Source organism: Heptranchias perlo, chromosome 12 (genome assembly GCF_035084215.1).
Source record: "Heptranchias perlo isolate sHepPer1 chromosome 12, sHepPer1.hap1, whole genome shotgun sequence".
Lineage (NCBI taxonomy): Eukaryota > Metazoa > Chordata > Chondrichthyes > Hexanchiformes > Hexanchidae > Heptranchias > Heptranchias perlo.
In genome coordinates, this window is record NC_090336.1 from 31,797,719 (window position 1) to 31,819,447 (window position 21,729).

At 46.3% G+C, this 21,729-nt stretch overlaps 1 protein-coding gene across 1 annotated transcript in view; it reads right to left on the reverse strand.

Moving 5' to 3' along the window:
* Nucleotides 1-21,729, reverse strand: part of LOC137327705 (ethanolamine kinase 1-like) — a 363,642-nt gene that overhangs the window by 270,240 nt on the left and 71,673 nt on the right. The window contains exon 2 of the mRNA XM_067993503.1: nucleotides 1,411-1,670. Coding sequence (XP_067849604.1) covers nucleotides 1,411-1,670 — 260 coding nt within the window. The remainder of the gene's footprint in view (nucleotides 1-1,410; nucleotides 1,671-21,729) is intronic.

The window sequence follows — 21,729 nt, forward strand, 5'->3', positions numbered from 1 at the left end:
TTTTCTCTCTCCCCAGTCTCTCTCTCCCCAGTCTCTCTCTCTCTCTCTCACTTTCCCCAGTCTCTCTCTCTCTCTCTCCCCCAGTCTCTCTCCCAGTCTCTCACTCTCTCGCTTCTCTCCCCAGTCTCTCTCTCTCCCTGTCCCCCCAGTCTCTCTCTCCCCCCAGTCTCTCTCTCTCTCTCTCTCCCCAGTCTCTCTCTCTCTCTCTCTCCCCCAGTCTCTCTCTCTCTCTCCCCCCCAGTCTCTCTCTCTCTCCCCCCCCAGTCTCTCTCTCTCTCCCCCCCCAGTCTCTCTCTCTCTCCCCCCCAGTCTCTCTCTCTCTCTCCCCCCCCAGTCTCTCTCCCCTCAGTCTCTCTCTCTCTCGCTTCTCTCTCTCTCTCTCCCCCCCAGTCTCTCTCTCTCTCTCTCTCTCTCTCCCCCCAGTCTCTCTCTCTCTCCCCCCAGTCTCTCTCTCTCTCCCCAGTCTCTCTCTCTCTCTCCCCAGTCTCTCTCTCTCTCTCCCCAGTCTCTCTCTCTCTCTCCCAGTCTCTCTCTCTCTCTCCCCAGTCTCTCTCTCTCTCTCCCCAGTCTCTCTCTCTCTCTCCCCAGTCTCTCTCTCTCTCTCCCCAGTCTCTCTCTCTCTCTCCCCAGTCTCTCTCTCTCTCTCCCAGTCTCTCTCTCTCTCTCCCAGTCTCACTCTCTCTCTCCCCAGTCTCACTCTCTCTCTCCCCAGTCTCACTCTCTCTCTCCCCAGTCTCACTCTCCCTCTCCCCACCCACTCTCCCTCTCCCCACCCACTCTCCCTCTCCCACCCACTCTCCCTCTCCCCACCCCACTCTCCCTCTCCCCACCCACTCTCCTCTCCCCACCCACTCTCCCTCTCCCCCCACTCTCCCTCTCCCCACCCACTCTCCCTCTCCCCACCACTCTCCCTCTCCCCACCCACTCTCCCTCTCCCCACCCACTCTCCCTCTCCCCACCCACTCTCCCTCTCCCCACCCACTCTCCCTCTCCCACCCACTCTCCCTCTCCCCACCCACTCTCCCTCTCCCCACCCACTCTCCCTCTCCCACCCACTCTCCCTCTCCCCACCCACTCTCCCTCTCCCCACCCACTCTCCCTCTCCCACCCACTCTCCCTCTCCCACCCACTCTCCCTCTCCCCACCCACTCTCCCTCTCCCCACTCTCTAGCCCTCTCATCATGAGATCCACTTCTTCCTCCCTCGACCACATTCCCACTAAACTGCTGCCCACTCCAACTTTCCTGTCTGACTCCTGAATGACTATGTATGGAAATCCTAATCTGAAAGGAAACCACTTAAATATCAGAATAGATTATGCTAACTAATATAGTGCAAGGTCATACAACATCTTAGCAAAACAATATTATTAGCTGCAGAAGGAGAATAAGAGAATACAATGTTTGTTACCTGAAAATGGAAGGCTCCCTGAGCAGCCACATGTCTAAGACTGTCCCTTTGATGAATTCGTAGCATATTCCATTCTGAAAAGTACAGTAAAGTTCTGGAGCACAGTGGTGAGCGTGAAGAACCTGAAAGCTTTTCACCTCATTGTCACGGTCTACAAAAAGTTCCGTCATGTTGCCATACATTCTTACTAGAACAACTTCTTCCATAGCTTGATCCACGTGACAACCGACGAGCTTGTTCGTGATTCCATCTGTGAAAGTCTGGGAACAAAAGTCAAAGAGATTAGTTTCCTTCTCAATGAAACATTTCTTTTATTCCCCTCCTTCTGTAAGTGTTGACTCAATGCCAGGGGGGTATATTTCTACAGGCAATGGCCACCCTCAGCTTCCTTGTCCAAGTGAGTCCATGTATAGCAAGACAACTATAAAGTAATACCTCAATTAACAGTAGGTGAGTGAAATCTATTCATCTGATTGTTTGCAATTATTGAGCAAAAAAAATGAGTGCAACTTATACAAGGTGGACTGTCACTTCTGAACAATGTTGAGATTGGAATGAATCTTAAATGTACAAGTCCACACTTCAGATGAAATATTCTACTATTTTAAAGTCACACACTGGGTGTTCCCTTTTACATGACCCTTTCTTCCACAGTTAACAAAAACAGAAACAAAAAGGAAAGCAAAAAAATCCTTAAATACAAAAGCAGAGCCATTCCAATGCAGAAGTACAAGTGAAATTCAACGAATAGTTGGAGAATCATGGACAGTCCATGCCAAATTTCCAATTTGTGCTGCCGGCAGGCGAGGGTCTCCACCGCATCACAAACTCGTACAATTACCCCCATCCTCTCACAGTTATAGTACTGAAAGAATTTCATTGTTCAATGGAGGACATTCTCTCTCTGCATTTAAAACAGAAAGCAGATACTGTGTGGTATTAGTAACTGGCACAATGTAAGATTACAAGCACAGTATGTACATGCTTAGCAAAAACCCTATTTTGAAAGCCACATTTCCAAGAAAATTCTTATTCTTAAATTCTGGTGACAGTCGAGCATGTGGGGTTAATGAGCACAACGCTCATGTTCCAAAGGCACTGTAGTGTAAATAGTAAGTTCGAAGTGTAAATGGTGAATAAAATGAATAGTCTTACTAAGGGATACACATGATAAACTCACAGGGAATGACAGTGAAATGGCAGAAATATTAAACAATTAAATTTACCAGGGAGACTAACATGGTAGGCATGACATTAGAAGAAGAGATCAAAAAAGATATAAAGTCATTTAAGATAGAAAGGGGAGAGATAATTTCTAAACTAATCGAACTTAGAGACGATAAAACCTTTGGTCCAGATGGATTGCATCCGCGAATATTAAAAGAAGTTAGGGAAGAGATAGTCGAGGCACTATTTATATATATATATATATTTTTAAAAATCATTAGAAAAGGGATTTAGTGTCAGAGGACTAGTGCATAGCTAATGTGATTCCTATATTTAAGAAGAGACATAGAACCAGTCCAGGAAACTATAGACCAATTAGCTTAATGTCGGTGGTAGGAAAGATAATGGAATCTTTACTCAAAGATGTAATAGAAAAACATCTAGAAACCGAAAATATAATAAAGAATAGTCAGCACAGATTTCAATAGGGAAGATCATGCTTGACCAACCTTATTGAATTCTTTGAAGAAATAACAGAAAGGGTAGACAAGGGTAATATATTTGAATTTTCAAAAGGCCTTCGATAAGGTACCTCATAGTAGACTCATGGCTAAGTTCAGAGCATGTGGAGTCAGTGGACAAGTAGCGGAATGGATAGCAAGCTGGTTACAAAACAGTAAACAGAGAGTAGGGGTTAAAGGTAGTTACACAGACTAGCAAAAGGTGGGAAGTGGTGTTCCACAAGGATCGGTGTGGGGATCACTGTTGTTCACTATTTACATAAACGTTTTGGACTTGGGAATCGGAAGCACAATTTCAAAATTTGCGGACAACGCCAAATTGGGGGTATAGTTAATACTGAGGAGGACTGCGACAAAATACAGGAAGACATTAATAAACTTGCAGAATGGGCGTGTGATTGGCAAATTAATTTCAATATAGATAAGTGTGAGGTGGTACATTTTGGTAGGAAGAATAAGGGGGCCACATACTGCTTGGATAATAAGAGTCCAAATGGGCTAGAGCAGCAGAGGGACCTGGGGGTACAGATACATAAATCACTAAAAGTAACGACGCAGATTAACAAGGTCATTTAAAAAAAAGCAAGCACTGGGGTTCCTTTCTAGAGGGATAGAATTGAAAAGCAGAGAAGTTATGTTAAACTTGTATAGAACCTTGGTTAGACCACACTTGGTGTACTGTAAACAGTTCTGGTCTTCATATTATAAAAAGGATATAGAGGTACTAGAGAAGGTGCAAAAAAGATTTACTAGGATGATACCAGAACTGAGAGATTATACCTATAAGGAACGATTGAGCAGGCTGGGGCTCTTTTCTCCACAAAAGAGAAGACTGAGGGGTGACCTGATAGAGGTGTTTAAGATTATGAAAGGGTTTGATAGGGTAGATGTAGAGAAAATGTTTCCAATTGTGGGGGAGACCAGAACTAGGGGCCATAAATATAAGATAGTCACTAATAAATCCAATAGTGAATTCAGGAGAAACTTCTTTACCCAGAGAGTGGTTAGAAAATGTAAGTTGCTACCAAAAGGAATTGTTGAGGTGACGAGCATAGGCGCATTTAAGGGGAAGCTAGATAAATGCATGAGGGGGAAAGGAATAGAAGGATATGCTGATAGGGTTAGATAGAGTAGGGAGGGAGGTTCGTGTGGAGTATAAACCCCGGCATGGACCTGTTGGGTCGAATGGCCTGTTTCTGTGCTGTACATTCTATGTAATTCTATGCACAAAGTTCTACGGAAATGTACAAGGTGCAAATTTTCTTTCAACTTAAGCAACGTTGATAGTAGTCGGTTTTATGATTACAATTACTTGCTTTCACAATTTTTGTCAGATTAAGAATTAACGTTTCAACCAGGTGCTCAATGTGATGTAAAACAGATAATGGGCCTGTAATTCACTTTGCTGCAAGTCTTTCTTCTTCAAAGAAAGTGGTGTTAAAAACTGCTTTCTGATTGGTCCAAGCTAATCATGTGCTATTATCTCTCACGTGAGACCCAATTTTAACTCTGAGCGAGTTTTGGGCGGATGGGTAGCAGCGTGAGTTACACTTTAAATGACACTCACCTTAATATGATGTATCTTTTCCATAATCTTCATGATATCTGGGGCTCAATTTTCCTGGAAATTGTGGGTGCATTGTGGGCAGGGGGGCTCTGAAAATCGGGGAAATCCCGATCGGGTTCGGAATCCGGCTCCAACCCGCAGACTTCCGGGTTCCCCACTGACGAGTCTGTGCGCGCATGCCTCATGAATGCGGAAGTCCCACCGGCAATTAAAGTCGGAGGGATGATACTTGACACAGTTGTTGAGATAGTTTAAGTAGTTGAACTACTTAATTTTCTCCACAATGAGGCAGGGGTGCGATTTTGAAGGATCCTCAGCGTGTTTCCCGTGCTGTGGGAAACACTCCATGTTACAATAGACGTGTTTCAGCCAGCAGCCAGTTGTACATTCAAATGCTTCTTTGACAGATGGGGGGAAAAGGTCACTTATTGCAGCAGGGCACTCAGTTCATTCAGACAAAGTTTTGGCTGCGAGATCTTTGTGGTTTCACTGAAAATTCTTACTTTCCACTCAAAATTCTTCTGTTCAAACATATTTAACTACTTTGCGGACCCCCTCAAACTCATACCGTCAGGATGGGGGGGGGGGGTGCCATGGCTGCATTCACTACTACATCCGAGGACGAGCAACATCACCAGCCTCACCAGGCATGGCGTCCACCTTCACCACTTGGAATTCCACAACACAGTGCTGCACCACAGGCACCTGCACAAGAGCTCAGAGGGTGACGTCGCAGGAGGCACTACCCTCGCCACCGGGTCTACAGACTGAGGCTCAGCTTCCTGGATCGCTCTGAGGAGCAGTACTACGGAGGCTCAGAGTCAGTCGCCAGGTAGTCGCAGACATCTGCAGCCTCCTTCATGCTAAGCTCCTCCCGAATGGGTTGAGCAGTATCTCCTCACCTGCCGCTGTCAAAGTCACCGCTGCCCTCAACTTCTTCGCCTCTGGATCATTCCGGGGTGCCACTGGGGACATCACCAGGGTCTGTCTGTTGTGTGCACAAAAGTGCATAAGGCAGGTCACCGACAGCTTGTTTTGCAGAGCCTCGCACCACATCAACCTCCCTATAGACAACTTCAGCCAGATTCCCTGGCAGCTGCCACGATTTCTTCATCCTCCGGGAATCCAATATCCCGCTCCTTTTCCATGCACCCAATATCCTTAAGGGCTGGCTCCTCGGGGATAAGGGATACCCCCTGCACACGTGGCTCATGACACCTCTGAGGAACCCCATCACTGAGCAACAGTGCCGATATAACGACAGCCACATCACCACCAGGTCTACAATTGAGCATGCTATAGGGCTGCTCAAGATGCAATTTAGGTGCCTTGATCATTCTGGGGGAGCACTTCAATACGCACCAGACAGAGTGGGACGCATTATAGTCGTGTGTTGTGCCCTGCACAACAGAGAGGTGTGCCACTTGAGAAAGCTCCATCCACATCTGCCATCCACATTGAGGAGGAGGAGGAGGAGGAGGCAGAGGGAGAGCAGGAGGAACCAATGGGCAGAACAGCGGCTCAACTGGCTGCTCGTGAGTCAGGGAGTCACTGATATATGAATGGTTCCCCTAACATCAGAAAGTGTGAAGAGTCCAGTCCTCACACCACCTGGTAAGAGCAGTGCCCACCCCAGCCCTCTCCCACCCCTCCCCGCACAAAGCAGTCCTGCAACTACACATACAACTACTGTAAAGTGACCCAATGGGTGGCATCAAGTGTCGCCGTTCATGGTGAATCTCATGAAAGGGCCCTATCACAAAAGCCAGTCAAGAAGGACAAGACATGGCAGTAGCGGTGACAATCATAACATTTAATGTGACTTTAACAAAAAGCAAATATAAATGAAAAACATGACAGTCTGTCAGACACCCTAGTGCATACCCTTGGTGCTTACAAAACCTTCACCTTTCTCTTCCTACTACTTCTACGTGGTGCTTCCCCTGTGGCTGCAGCAGAGGTAGTGGCAGGTTGCTCATGTTCATGCCCTGACTGTTTAGATGCTTCCAGCCTACACCCTCTGGGTTTTGGAGCCTGTGAGGGCCCCACCAAAGACTGCTCCACCTGCATCTGTGCAGGGGCAGACTCGGCCACCTGGAGAGGAGGCAACATTGCAGGTACAGGTTGAGAACGGGTGAGACGTGGGAGCGCTTTGAGTGGCTTACCCACTTCCATATCCCCTTTCGCCATCATCCCTCTCCTGGATCAGGCCCACATCACTGCTACCACTCTGCTGGACAACAGTTTGGAGGACATGTGTGATGCCTTGTCAGGCCAGTGCTAGTGTATCTGCCTGCCTGTTTAAAGCGGCAGAATGTTGTTCACTGTGAGTCCAAATGGCCGTTGTCAGGGCCTCAATGGACTCATTTATGAGCCATGCTTGAAGCTCAATGGAGGCTAGCCTTCTCTCCATCGCAGACATTCCCATACGTACCCGTGACAGTATCTGAGAGAGTTGCTCACGTCCCTGCGACACTCTATCAGAGATTCCCTCCTGTACCTATGCCACCATTCCACTCATGCAGGAGTTGGACTCCTCCATCCTCTGCACGATTGTGGAACGTGCGCATGGCACCTGCTCCAGTACCTCGCAAATGTGCTGCTGTCTCTCGATCATTCTCCTTTTAAAGGATGGCCCCCAGGGTTCAACATCTGTGTCCAGCTGAGCAGAGCCTGGAGAGGAGTGCCCCCACCAACGCGGACTCTCCTCAGCTGCCCCTGCCACCAGTGTCTGCTCATGCTCACATGTGTGGTAACTCACCAGGTGCCAACCCAACTAACTGAGGACTGGGACCCACTGAGTTGTGAGTATCTGTGCTGGTGGATGGCTCGCTCAGATGTGACAGTGCACCCTCAGAGGCCGGCATGTCCTCTGAGGAATTTCCCTCTGCCGTCACAGCGATCGCTGAAGGGCCTGTAAGGGAACAGAAGGCAATATTAAGCATGATCACAGATGTGTCATGTTGCAATGAGCATGCTGAGGTGCTGAAGATGGCAAAGCATGTTAACATCAATTCATATTGTGTGTGCTGAATGTTAAAGTTGTGTCACCAGATATTTGTCGGGTGCCAGTCTCGGCATCCCCGACGGACAGGCACCCGAGGGTGGGCTCAGCTCCAGCGCCTCCTGCTCCGCATCTGTGAGGATGACGATTTGATGCGGCTCCCCTTCAGTCCTCGCCCTCTCCCATGCATTCTGGGCTCTCTTCTCCTATAAGGGGAGAAAGTACAGATGTGTGAGTGAGTGATAGTGACGTGGCCAACCGATGAATGCATTGGTTTGGGTGCGGCTGACCGTGCAAGAGATGCATCAGAGGGTGAGTATGAGACAGAGCCACGACATTGTATGAGGATTGGGTTAAGTGGTAGTGGTGGGGTGTGTAATGGGGAAGTGAGGAAGTGCAGGTAAGTTGAAGATGAGCCTTAATGGGTGTGAGGAGTGATGTGATATAGTGTTGGCAGTGCAGCATGAGTTGGGGGTGGGGGCGGTGATGTGGAAGACGGAATGTAGGAGAATGAGTAAGTGTACTCACTTTGGCTGACCTAGTTAGGTCATTGAAGCAATTCCTGCACTGAATCCAGGTGCGGGATATGTTGATACTGCTGGTGACCTCCTCTGCCACCTTGAGCCTGGCCTTCTTGGTGTCAGAGGCAGGCCACTTCCTCCCATCCACCGGGTAAAACAGATCCCTCCTCCTCCTCACCCCATCCAGTAGCACCTGGAGTGAGGCATCGTTAAATCTTGGAGCAGCCTTGCCCCTGTGCTGCTCCATTGTGCTGTGTGGGTGTTTGCTCCAGGAAAAGCCATTGGAGGACTGGCCCTATAAATAGAGCTCCTCCAGCTGAGAGCCAGTGAGGCAGGTGCGCAGTCCGCCCACTGCACAGCTTTTGGATGGCAAACCCGGAAGCCACATTAAGTGGCACCAATTGAATCATGATCGCGTGGAAAACAGACATTTTTTATTGGGCAGGTTATCCACGCGCCCAATTACCCCCTTGTTGCCATTCCGCCTCCACTCTAATATCGGGGCCCTGCTGTTGAAAGAAATTGAACGACTTGGCCAGAGCAGGCATGGTAACACCCTAACCCTACTCTCCCTTTCATCCTTGCCCACCCTAGGCAATCAGCACACCCTTCACTCTCTTAAAGCAACACTTACACAACTAACCCTTCAAAATGCTCTCTAGTTAAGGGCGCCTCCATCTCCCTGTCCTGCACCATGGATACACAGCTCTTCTAACACACAGCAACTGCCTTCCACAACGCCAAAACACCTTCCACCAGTGTAACACCCTCACACCCCCACATCTCTTACTTCACCTCCCCCATGGAACTTGCCACATACTCCTTAACTGCCAGCCTTACCCTCATTGACTATCTCTTTGCAAGAAAATTTGGCGCATAATGCCCAGCAAAAGGCAGGCAGCTCGAGGGAGCATCCCTATTTTCAAACCCCTCACCTGCTATGAGGATAAGGCCATGCAGCACATGGACATGCACTCAGCTATTGAAGAGTGTAGTGATGCCAGGGTAGACAAGGACAAGTGAGTTTGTTATCTTGCCAACCCTGGTCTGTGATATCTTGCTAACCATCGGGTTTGCAAATGAACCCCAATAATGTAGCCTGCCAGCCCTCTGCAGCCCTTATCCCGAGGGGATCATGTTCAACAACACAGTCCGTAGCGACCCTGGATTCCCATTTTATATGCGTGGGCTGTTATTCTGGTGAAAACTCATCAGGACTCATTAAATGCTGCAACTGGGAAACTGCTGGGTAATTCCAGCTCTACTAGAAAAGCCACCTGAGATGTTAAATGGATGGAGACATGGCATAAACGATTTCCATCCATATTTCCAATTGGTTATGCCCACTTACAACTATTAGAATTACACCTATTTATCAGAAAATCTACCTAAGCTCTGGTTGAATAATCAATTTTTAAAAAATAATTTAAAAGCAGAATGAGCTTTACGAAAACCACCATTAGTTAATTCCAAAAATTAGACAAGGTTCACTGCTGAACATTCATGCCTTAAAGTCCTATTAAAGTGGAGCATTGTTTTGAAAATGTTGATCATGGTATGAGTCAGTACCAAACAGGTTATGACCAAGTGAAAGTCAAAGAGCATTTATATCTTTCTTTTGTGCATGTTCTAATTTTTTTTTGCATCAGGCTGCAGGCATTAAGGCCCATTAGTATATTTACTGTGGAGTCAGTTTCAAATGACTTGTTAGAAAATCCTATGTAGTTAAAATACCCAGCAAATGTGATGCATAGAATTACATTGAATTTACAGCACAGAAACAGGCTATTTTGCCCAACTGGTCTGTGCCAGTGTTTGTGCTCCATACGAGCCTCCTCCCTCCCTACTTCAGCTAACCCTATCTGCATATCCTTCGTTTCCTTTCTCCTTCATGTACTTATCTAGCTTCCCCTTAATGGCATCTATGCTATTCACCTCAACTACTCCTTGTGGTAGCAAGTTCCACATTCTCACCACTCTTTGAGTAAAGAAGGTTCTTCTGGATTCATTATTGGATAAAATATCTTATATTTATGATACATGAGTTAAAATGTACTGTTGTGAATTAGGACTGGGCTGGAAACTGAACTCCTGTGTATTTCATCTGTGATCCAGCCTTCCTGATATTCTTATGCCTGAGCCAAGCAGTGCAATTATAAGGAGTATTTCAGAGAGCAGTGTGAGCAGACTGACATGATTATACTTCCACTTATACTTCCAGTCCCTGTTGAGGGAAGCCAAACTCTGCCATTCGTTTAATGCATGACAGAGCTCTATTTACTGGCTCTTGACTATTGGTGAAACTTTCAACACTAGAAACAGTTAGGAAGGTAGCTCTTTCCTGCCATTTGCAAATTAAAGGAATTCCTGTGGATTCTCAAGTTCTTTTTTATACTTTAAGTTTAGGTATTATCTGTGCACAAAGCTTCAGTGATGTGCATCACCAGTGGGTAGGATTACCAAATTGGGGGATGGGGGAAGGGAGATTTTTTCTGGTCACTATGGAAACAATGTAAACATAGCCGGAAGATTAATAGCAAAATAGTGTTCTAAAAGAACATAGGAATTCTTCCCACTATCTTTATGATATGTTGCTAACAAGTAGTGACCAAGAATAATCTTGGGCAGCTAGGGTTGCCAACCCTCCAGGATTGGCCTGGAGTCTCCAGGAATTGAAGATTAATCTCCAGAATACTGCTGTGAGCAATCCGGGAGAAAAATCATAGAATCATAGAATCATAGAATCATAGAAGTTACAACATGGAAACAGGCCCTTCGGCCCAACATGTCCATGTCGCCCAGTTTATACCACTAAGCTAGTCCCAATTGCCTGCACTTGGCCCATATCCCTCGATACCCATCTTCCCCATGTAACTGTCCAAATGCTTTTTAAAAGACAAAATTGTACCCGCCTCTACTACTGCCTCTGGCAGCTCGTTCCAGACACTCACCACCCTTTGAGTGAAAAAATTGCCCCTCTGGATCCTTTTGTATCTCTCCCCTCTCACCTTAAATCTGTGCCCCCTCGTTATAGACTCCCCTACCTTTGGGAAAAGATTTTGACTATCTACCTTATCTATGCCCCTCATTATTTTATAGACTTCTATAAGATCACCCCTTAACCTCCTACTCTCCAGGGAATAAAGTCCCAGTCTGTCTAACCTCTCCCTGTAAGTCAAACCATCAAGTCCCGGTAGCATCCTAGTAAATCTTTTCTGCACTCTTTCTAGTTTAATAATATCCTTTCTATAATAGGGTGACCAGAACTGTACACAGTACTCCAAGTGTGGCCTCACCAATGCCCTGTACAACTTCAACAAGACATCCCAACTCCTGCATTCAATGTTCTGACCAATGAAACCAAGCATGCTGAATGCCTTCTTCACCACCCTATCCACCTGTGACTCCACTTTCAAGGAGCTATGAATCTGTACTCCTAGATCTCTTTGTTCTATAACTCTCCCCAACGCCCTACCATTAACGGAGTAGGTCCTGGCCCGATTCGATCTACCAAAATGCATCACCTCACATTTATCTAAATTAAACTCCATCTGCCATTCATCGGCCCACTGGCCCAATTTATCAAGATCCCGTTGCAATCCTAGATAACCTTCTTCACTGTCCACAATGCCACCAATCTTGGTGTCATCTGCAAACTTACTAACCATGCCTCCTAAATTCTCATCCAAATCATTAATATAAATAACAAATAACAGCGGACCCAGCACCGATCCCTGAGGCACACCGCTGGACACAGGCATCCAGTTTGAAAAACAACCCTCGACAACCACCCTCTGTCTTCTGTCGTCAAGCCAATTTTGTATCCAATTGGCTACCTCACCTTGGATCCCATGAGATTTAACCTTATGTAACAACCTACCATGCGGTACCTTGTCAAATGCTTTGCTGAAGTCCATGTAGACCACGTCTACTGCACAGCCCTCATCTATCTTCTTGGTTACCCCTTCAAAAAACTCAATCAAATTCGTGAGACATGATTTTCCTCTCACAAAACCATGCTGACTGTTCCTAATTAGTCCCTGCCTCTCCAAATGCCTGTAGATTCTGTCCCTCAGAATACCCTCTAACAACTTACCCACTACAGATGTCAGGCTCACTGGTCTGTAGTTCCCAGGCTTTTCCCTGCCGCCCTTCTTAAACAAAGGCACAACATTTGCTACCCTCCAATCTTCAGGCACCTCACCTGTAGCGGTGGATGATTCAAATATCTCTGCTAGGGGACCCGCAATTTCCTCCCTAACCTCCCATAACGTCCTCGGATACATTTCATCAGGTCCCGGAGATTTATCTACCTTGATGCGCGTTAAGACTTCCAGCACCTCCCTCTCTGTAATATGTACACTCCTCAAGACATCACTATTTATTTCCCCAAGTTCCCTAACATCCATGCCTTTCTCAACCGTAAATACCGATGTGAAATATTCATTCAGGATCTCACCCATCTCTTGTGGTTCCGCACATAGATGACCTTGTTGATCCTTAAGAGGCCCTACTCTCTCCCTAGTTACCCTTTTGCCCTTTATGTATTTGTAGAAGCTCTTTGGATTCACCTTTGCCTGATCTGCCAAAGCAATCTCATATCCCCTTTTTGCCCTCCTGATTTCTCTCTTAACTCTACTCCGGCAATCTCTATACTCTTCAAGGGATCCACTTGATCCCAGCTGCCTATGCATGTCATATGCCTCCTTCTTATTTTTGACTAGTGCCTCAATCTCCCGAGTCATCCAAGGTTCCCTACTTCTACCAGCCTTGCCCTTCACTTTATAAGGAATGTGCTTACCCTGAACCCTGGTTAACACACTTTTGAAAGCCTCCCACTTACCAGACGTCCCTTTGCCTGCCAACAGACTCTCCCAATCAACTTCTGAAAGTTCCTGTCTAATACCATCAAAATTGGCCTTTCCCCAATTTAGAATTTTAACTTTTGGGCCAGACCTATCCTTCTCCATAGCTATCTTAAAACTAATGGAATTATGATCACTGGTCCCAAAGTGATCCCTCACTAACACTTCTGTCACCTGCCCTTCCTTATTTCCCAAGAGGAGGTCAAGTTTTGCCCCCTCTCTAGTCGGGCCATCCACATACTGAATGAGAAATTCCTCCTGAATACACTCAACAAATTTCTCTCCATCCAAGCCCCTAATGCTATGGCTGTCCCAGTCAATGTTGGGAAAGTTAAAGTCCCCTACTATTACCACCCTATTTTTCTTGCAGCTGTCTGTAATCTCCTTACATATTTGCTCCTCAATTTCCCGTTGACTATTTGGGGGTCTGTAGTACAATCCTATCAAAGTGATCTCTCCCTTCTTATTTTTCAGTTCTACCCATATGGACTCAGTGGGCGAACCCTCGGATATATCCCCTCTCACTACTGCCGTGATGTTCTCCCTAATCAAGAACGCAACTCCCCCTCCTCTCTTACCTCCTGCTCTATCTTTCCTATAGCATCTGTACCCTGGAACATTGAGCTGCCAGTCCTGCCCCTCCCTTAGCCAATAAAAAATTGTATGTTTTTTTCCATTTTCTTTGAACACTTCTGCTTATTAGTTAGAAAAATATTGGAGATGGGAAAAAAAATGCTGTTTGACTGACAGTCAAGAATCATCCAATTCATGAGTCTTTTCACTTTCCAATTGGCATGGGAAGGCGGTGCGTCACGAGCATGGGTGTGTTGGGCGAGCAATGGCAGGAGCATGGAGGAGGAGCAGTTGGAGGCAGGACATCATGTGATGAAACATTCAACTAGAGTTGGCAACCCTATGGAAAGCAGGAAATGCAGGAGAGATACAGAGATAGCGATAGGGTGGAACAATCCCCTCTGCCCCCATTAGTGCCACAGAATTGGCAGGAGGCAGCCAAAAAATCTAGGCCTCAGCGCCTGCTCAGGCCTGTCCTCTGTTTGACATGGTCACTTTAGCCCTTCTATTACCGTTCATTTGTAATGGGGGAGTCCTTCCAAGCTCACAACCTACAGATACACATTGAGATACTTTTCATTACCGCCTCTTATCTCGCATGTTGGGCACAGTTGGATAGAATAAAAGCAGTTTATTGCAACACAGAAACAGATTATCAATTATTACACCAAGCCCACAAGCCATACTGGAATTAAGCTCAACAATACTCATAATTAGATGTGTTTCAACAGGCTCCAATCTGCATTCAACTGAGCAGGGCACATTGAACCAAATAAATCCTCTTGTTTCATGCACAATGGCATCTCAACTTACCAGCAGCATTCTACGCATCACTGAACCTGGTGTCAAAATACCCCTTAAATATTCACATTTTCTCAATATCTGGTGGAAGAGACATTAAGGTAGATCTTGACTTTGTGCGATGTATAAAATGAATAATAGCGAGGCGGCAGCCGGTTTTACATCTCTCCCGATTTTTATTTCCATTGAAGTCATTTCTCAGTAACATCCCCATTTTTTCTAGTACTACTGCAGCCAATGAAGTAAAACGATGCAGCTGGAGCCAAAAGTCAGTTCTCCAACTGCTCTATCAAAAACCTTCCAAATTCTGTCAAAAAAATGACTCCAAAAATCCCCAGCAGCCTAAAACGACTAGCCAGAAGCTTAGCTTAATGGAGGTAGGGATCCCTTTAAAGATCGCTGCTTCAGACTGCTTCCTGAGTGTTACTGTACAACAATAACTACACTTCAGAAGTATTTCATTGGCTGTAAATTACTTTGGAACGTCCTGAGGTCTATATAAACACATGTCTTCTTTAATTTTCTATGCTGGGTGTGCTTAAGAATGTTCGAATCAAAGGCTCCCAGCCACCAAAAAAAGTCCTATTTCAACTGTAGGAGCCCTATTTAGATATTTTAATGAGCTCAACGTTCATTTCAGGCGGCCGCCAGCAATATCTTAACCAATATGGTGGCCACGGCATTTTGTGCACACTTCCGATGCGGGACGTCCCACCGTGAAATTGATATGTTGAATGGCAATTTAGCACCTGAAAATTTCTACCCCTCAGATACATCCATGGAGGTTTTGCTGGCTGAAGCAAGGGCTGGAAGGGAATGACTCCTGGGCATTGAAGGCAGGAAACACCATAACTGGTTGGTTCAGGTCGAATAGAGGGAGGTTGCAGAAGTGGTCAGTGCAACCACCTCCTTCTCAAGAAGTGCCACACAGTGCAGGGAGAGTTTCAATGACTTCACAAGGTAAATCAGGGCACTGTACCCAATCCACATCCTGTACCAATGATAGAGGCTTCACTCAGCTCCTTACCTGTCCTATTCTTTCTGTATTATCTGAGTGTCAGAGAACTGACTTATGCAAAGGGGAACCTCTGGATACACTGAAGCACCATCTGAATACTAAACTGCTTGGATCACACATTGCCTGCCACAAGGGGTTTTGCTGGTGTTGAAGGACAGTTCATTTAAAGGGACAATGGACCTGCACCTCTCATCAACATGGGATGCATGCACTCATATGAAGCCAAAAAATGTGCTGTCTCTCTACAAAGAGAAAGATTGCGTACAACCAACAATGAACTGCAACTGAGGGAGGAACACCAATACTGAAAACTCTAAGCCCATACGAACAGCAAGCTTTGCAGATAACAGGAAAGTGAACAGGAGAAGCTGTGAGAGCCAGTGAGGTTGGAGGTGAGGTGACAGATGGTTGGTAAAGGCAGGGCAACATGCCGAGTATCAGCTTCATGTACTTTCTTAAAGTATTGCAAAGCCCTTACACTCAGCTGTTATTTCGTCAAGGGCCAAGGTCACAGCTGTACAAGTTCTTCGGTGAATCACATCATAGGAGGAGCCATGGAAGAAGAAGCCACGCCAATAACAATCCTGGCACTTCCAGATTCACAACTCTTACCATATCCTCACCAACTCTGTTATGTCCCAAATAAACATTCACATTGGCGTGGTAATAACTAACTGCTTTTTTGAATTTCCAGACCCTCTAGAACATTCCTGTCAAAGAACAACGAAAGCAATACAAGAGAAGTGGACCTGCAACAATGTGCTTACTCCCATCAGGGGACCATCTAGTGTTCAGTTAATATACAAGTACCATACATAGCCCTCAGAGTTAAAAGGTGAAAATAATCATGTCCAAGAATGAGGCTGGTTAATAGCTAAAAAACATCAAGTAAAAAAATTCAGCAACTACATCTTACAATATCTAGATGTAGGTGCTGGGGATATGATCTGCAAACTTACAGATGATACCAAGATTTCTGCAAGTGTTGGCACCGTAGACGATGCTGTATTGCTTCAGGTGAATCTTCATGTGTTGGGGGACTGGGCTCGTGACTGGCAAATTATGTTTAAGTTGGAGAAGTGCAGTGTTATGCTGGTGGAGAAAGAAAGAGATCTGGGAATTCTAGTGCAAAGGTCTCTAAAGGTTCATGAGCAACGCCGTGAAGCAATAGCTAGAGCAAATAGAGTGTTGGGGTGCATTTCTAGGACAATTGACTATAAGACAAAGCATACTATTTTGTCCTTGTACAAGACCTTGGTCAGGCCTCAGTTAGAATACTATGTCTAGTTTTGGTCTCCTCACATGGTGGGTGATATTGAGGCTTTGGAAAGGAAGCAGAGAAGGGCCACGAGACTAATTCCCAGCTAAAAGCATCTCAAGACAAGCTAAAAGAGCTGGGGGTCTACACTTTAGAGAAGCGTAGACTTAGGGGTGATACGATTGAGGCTTATAAAGTGATGAATAGAATAGATTGTGTTCCGGTTGACAGTTTGTTTCAATTAAATATGTTAAAGAGGACCAGGGGGTCACAATTTTAAGTTGTACAAGATCAGATCTAGCTTAGATGTCAGGAGTTGGTTCTTTTCCCAGAGAATAGTGGACCTCTGGAACAGGCTGCCGGTACATGTGGTGAACGCTGATTCACTGAATTCCTTCAAGTGAGAGCTGGACCTGTTTCTGGCTAGGGTGGAGATCACCTCTTACAAAAGGCAGGTAAAGTAATGCATACAATTATCAGGGCCAGAGTGATCTCCCGGATTAGTTTCAATCGCCAAAGGGATCGGAGAGAAATTTCCCAGATTTTTTCCCCTAAATTGGCCTGGGTTTTCATCTGGTTTATCGTCTATCCCAGGAGATCACATTGTGTGGGATGGGGGGTATATATATTGTGATACACAATGTATCACGATTGTGTGGGACATGCTGCGCGGATGAGAGGGTCTTTTCCTGTCCGTCATTGTTCGTATATTCATATGTCGTAATAACAGGATAAAAAAAACACAGCACTCTTCCGGTAGTAGACAGGACAGATGGGTTATGCCAAGACTAGAACCATAATGAAAACCGCTACACTCATAACTATCTACAAGTCCAAACAATTTGGAGGTTTCCTTGACATTTGAGGATATCTTTCATTAGGATTGTGCTGGGGCTAATAACAAGTGCAGTAGATAGGGACTTCTTAGGTTCGGTTTCAACACTGTCAAGGTTCACAACTTTCTTCGGAGACTGCCCTGGAGAGTTTACACCAGAAACAGGAGCACGAGCAATGTCCTTTGAGGTGGTTGGTTCATTACATGTGGGAATAGGTGAAGCATCTGAAGCTTTCTAAGATTGGTAACAGTTAATTCCTTAGTGTCAACTGTCAGCTCCTGAACCTGCTTCATTAACTGTTGAAACATCTGTGGTATGAGCATGTTCAGCATGCTTCTCACTCTTTGGAATAGTTCTTGTTATTTTTGTATTTCAGGATCATCAGGAACTCCTCGCTCACTTTGTGACTGCTTTCTAATATATACGTAGTTTGGGACCCTGGGCAGCAGTGGGAGGGGTCCAAAAGTCTTGTCATTAGTTTGGTGAGCTTAATCTTGTCAAGAACAACATCACTGATTGTTGGCAAACCATCTAGTTTTTATACACAGGCTGGCATGAACTGCAACCCAAGGGGAAGTTCCGGATTATATCGCTTCTTGCCCTCAGGATTGAACGATTTCCACTGCTGTTCTTTGAAACCACACACGAGACTGTTATCAGGGTTTTCTTTGATATGGGTCTTGGTGTTTTCACTTTCAGAAATGGTCTCCGAACCATTCTGTTCAGGTTTTATCACAGGCACGACAATCCCTCTGGTCGATTTTCTCAATTATGCCTCACACTCCATGTGATCTAATTCTGCTGATACCCTTTCCTTTAGAGCAAAGGGTACCGCTCTGGGCTTAAAAAATTTTGGTTTTGCACCCTCCTTCACATTAAAAGTGTACCTGGATACCTGAATAAGGACTGGTAACACTTCCACGAGTGGTGATTTTATTAATACTGGCTTAACTTCAGGCTATGAAAGCGATCACAGCTTGAGCACAAAGTTTTAAGTTCATTTTTTGTGCTTGTAACTTTTTGGAGTTGCTTGATGGTAGGGGAAATCTACGCCTGTATTATGAAGGAAATAGGATGTGTGTGAGTGTGAGTGTGAGTGTGTGTGTATGTATGGGTGTGGGTGTGGGTGTGGGTGGTGGGGGGGCTGGAGAATAGACAGATGTGAAGTGATTTTATTTGGTGTGACAACTTTTATTTATTAAGAGCATTGGACTACAATTTTTCTCCTCCTTTCTCTGGATGCTAGCACTGCTGAGGCATCTGAGATGAAGGAGGACCACACAAATTTCCTGCCAAGGCCATTTGGATAGTCTGGGTGCACTCCAGGACCAGGCCTTTCCCCCAGCTGGGTCTTGTGCCTGAACATCGAGCAGGAATCAGAAGTGTAGCTGTATTCCTGGATGCTGTCCTTCGCACTTTTCTATCATTGTGGGGGGAGGAGGGTGGTTGTAAGAAAATTTACAACTTGCCTGCTTAATCTTCCCTGGGACCCCCGCAGGTCCTGAGGCAAACGTTTGCATCAGGTATCTTCAGATGTCCCTACACTTGGATATCCGATGGTCAAAATCTTAGGAAATTGAGGCAGGAGGCTGGGAAACCCCCACCTCACCCACCCCCATCCCCCCACTAACCCCACAACCCCAACCCCCCACTAACCCCAACCACACCCTCCCAATCCCCCAACTTACCCCAACCCCCATCCACCCCCCCGCACCTAGCCCCCCACTAACCCCACCCCCCCACCCACCCCCTCCCAACCCTCCCACACCCAACCCACCCACCTACCCCCCAATTCCCAACCCCCACTCAACCCCCCCCACATCCAACCCACCCACCCACCCCCCAATTCCCAACCCCCACTCAACCCCCCCCCCACACCCAACCCACCCACCCACCCCCCAATTCCCAACCCCCACTCAACCCCCCCCACACCCAACCCACCCACCCCCCAACTCCCACCCAACCCCCCCACTAACCCCACAACCCCATCCCCACCCACCCACCCACCTCCTCCAAACCCCAAAACACCCAACCCCACCCCCACCCCCAACTCCCCCACACCCAACCCCTCTCAACTCCTCCCACACCCAACCCCCCACCCCACCCCCAACCCACCCCCAACTCCCAACCCTCCACCCCCTACTAACCCCCCACCCCCCACTAACCCCTCCCAACCCCCCCAACCCCACCCCCCACACACCCACCATCCCCATCCATCCCCCACCCCCACCCCCCACACACCCACCAACCCCATCCACCCCCCCCCACCCCCACCCCCCACACACCCACCAACCCCATCCACCCCCCCACCCCCACCCCCCACACACCCACCAACCCCATCCACCCCCCCACCCCCACCCCCCACTCCCAACCCCCCATCCACCCCCCCACTCCCAACCCCCCATCCACCCCCCCACTCCCAACCCCCCATCCACCCCCCCACTCCCAACCCCCCATCCACCCCCCCACTCCCAACCCCCCATCCACCCCCCCACTCCCAACCCCCCATCCACCCCCCCACTCCCAACCCCCCATCCACCCCCCCACTCCCAACCCCCCATCCACCCCCCCACTCCCAACCCCCCATCCACCCCCCCACTCCCAACCCCCCACTCCCAACCCCCATCCACCCCCCCACTCCCAACCCCCATCCACCCCCCCAACTTCTGCTTCATTATAATGGGAATAATGGGTCTGCATCTAAACCATTTACATCACCTGGGAAAGCTCGAGACAATTCCAGGGCAGCACAAGGGTATTGGAGGGGCATGGGGAAAGGGACCCAATGTAATGGGTCTCTGGCCCATTTTCCTCTTTACTGTGTGTGGGGAACATCGATTCCCCATGCAGTGAAGAGGAAAATCTACCCTCTTTGTGGGTATGCTTGTTCAAACACCTGTGGTCAAAAAATTGGACCACAGTTCCCTTATCAGAAAATAGAAACCATCACATTAATTGCCATGATGTAAATTTTATGGCAGTTGATACTAATAAAGTAGCTGCATCTTTACCAAATGATGTGTTATCAAATGGGGTAGATAAAGTTTATAAATCTGAATTTATAAATCTGCATTAGCAAAGATTTTTGAAGGGAAAATGCCATCCTACTGTCCTCTGAGGAAGTTTAGTCAATAAGTCAAAGCATTGAAGAATTCTTGGAACAACTTGTTCAAACTAGTTGCAGCAAGACAGAAGAGGAAAAAATTGATGACTCCATTAAAAGGGAAGGTGCCTGACTCAAGGAATTATCTTGTGATAAATATGAGAAGCCCAATCTGCAGGACAGAGCATTGTTCTAAGCTGAAGTTGAACCTTAAGCAAATAGAAAATGTGCAACAAAAATTTGATATTAAACACTGGAAAATCATTGGCTAGTAAGTAAAATTTATCGCATCTAAACCTGTTGAACATTAATCGCCCGTATCTTCCACAATCCATTTCAACACAGGATATTTATTACAGCAGAGCCTGTAAAACATTTTGGGGGGATGAATTTCCACCAGTCTGCCGTAACCCCAAGAAAAAAAAATCACATAAAACATCAGTCTGGACTGAATTCAAATCTGGGTAAAATAGAGGAGAAAGCCATTCCTCAAATCAGTTTTTAATAAGGCTTCATTTTGATTTTACAGACAGAACAGTTCCTTTAAAAAAAATCACCAAACGGTTGAATAATTCACCAGTATGAATTCACATCAGCAATCATTCACCGACTGATCACAACTTTTTTAGTTGATTCAGTTAAAAAAAATACATTTTATCATGCAATATTTTAAAATTATTTTAGTAATTTTTGTGCTCAACAGGGTGACAGGTATCAGTGATGGGGAACAGAGAATTTTCTTTCAATATTTATTCACTTTCGCTGTCATTATTAATGACTCTTAGGAGAATTCCCCTATGCTGCCCCAATAACATGCCTTAACCTGAACTTCAGAACAGCATCTCCAACTGCATTAATGCGACATTTCGATTTCCCACAACAGCGACTTTTGCAGCTTCTAAGTGTGATTGCTAATCTGATACAACATTAGTACTGAGTTATGGGCACTGTTTGTATTGAACTTGCTTTCCGCTGGGTTGGGAGGAATAGAGAAAACATTTGCCTGAGGAAGGAGAAAATCTCCGAAAGCTTGTGAATTTAAAATAAAATTGCTGGACTATAACTTGGTGTTGTAAAATTGTTTA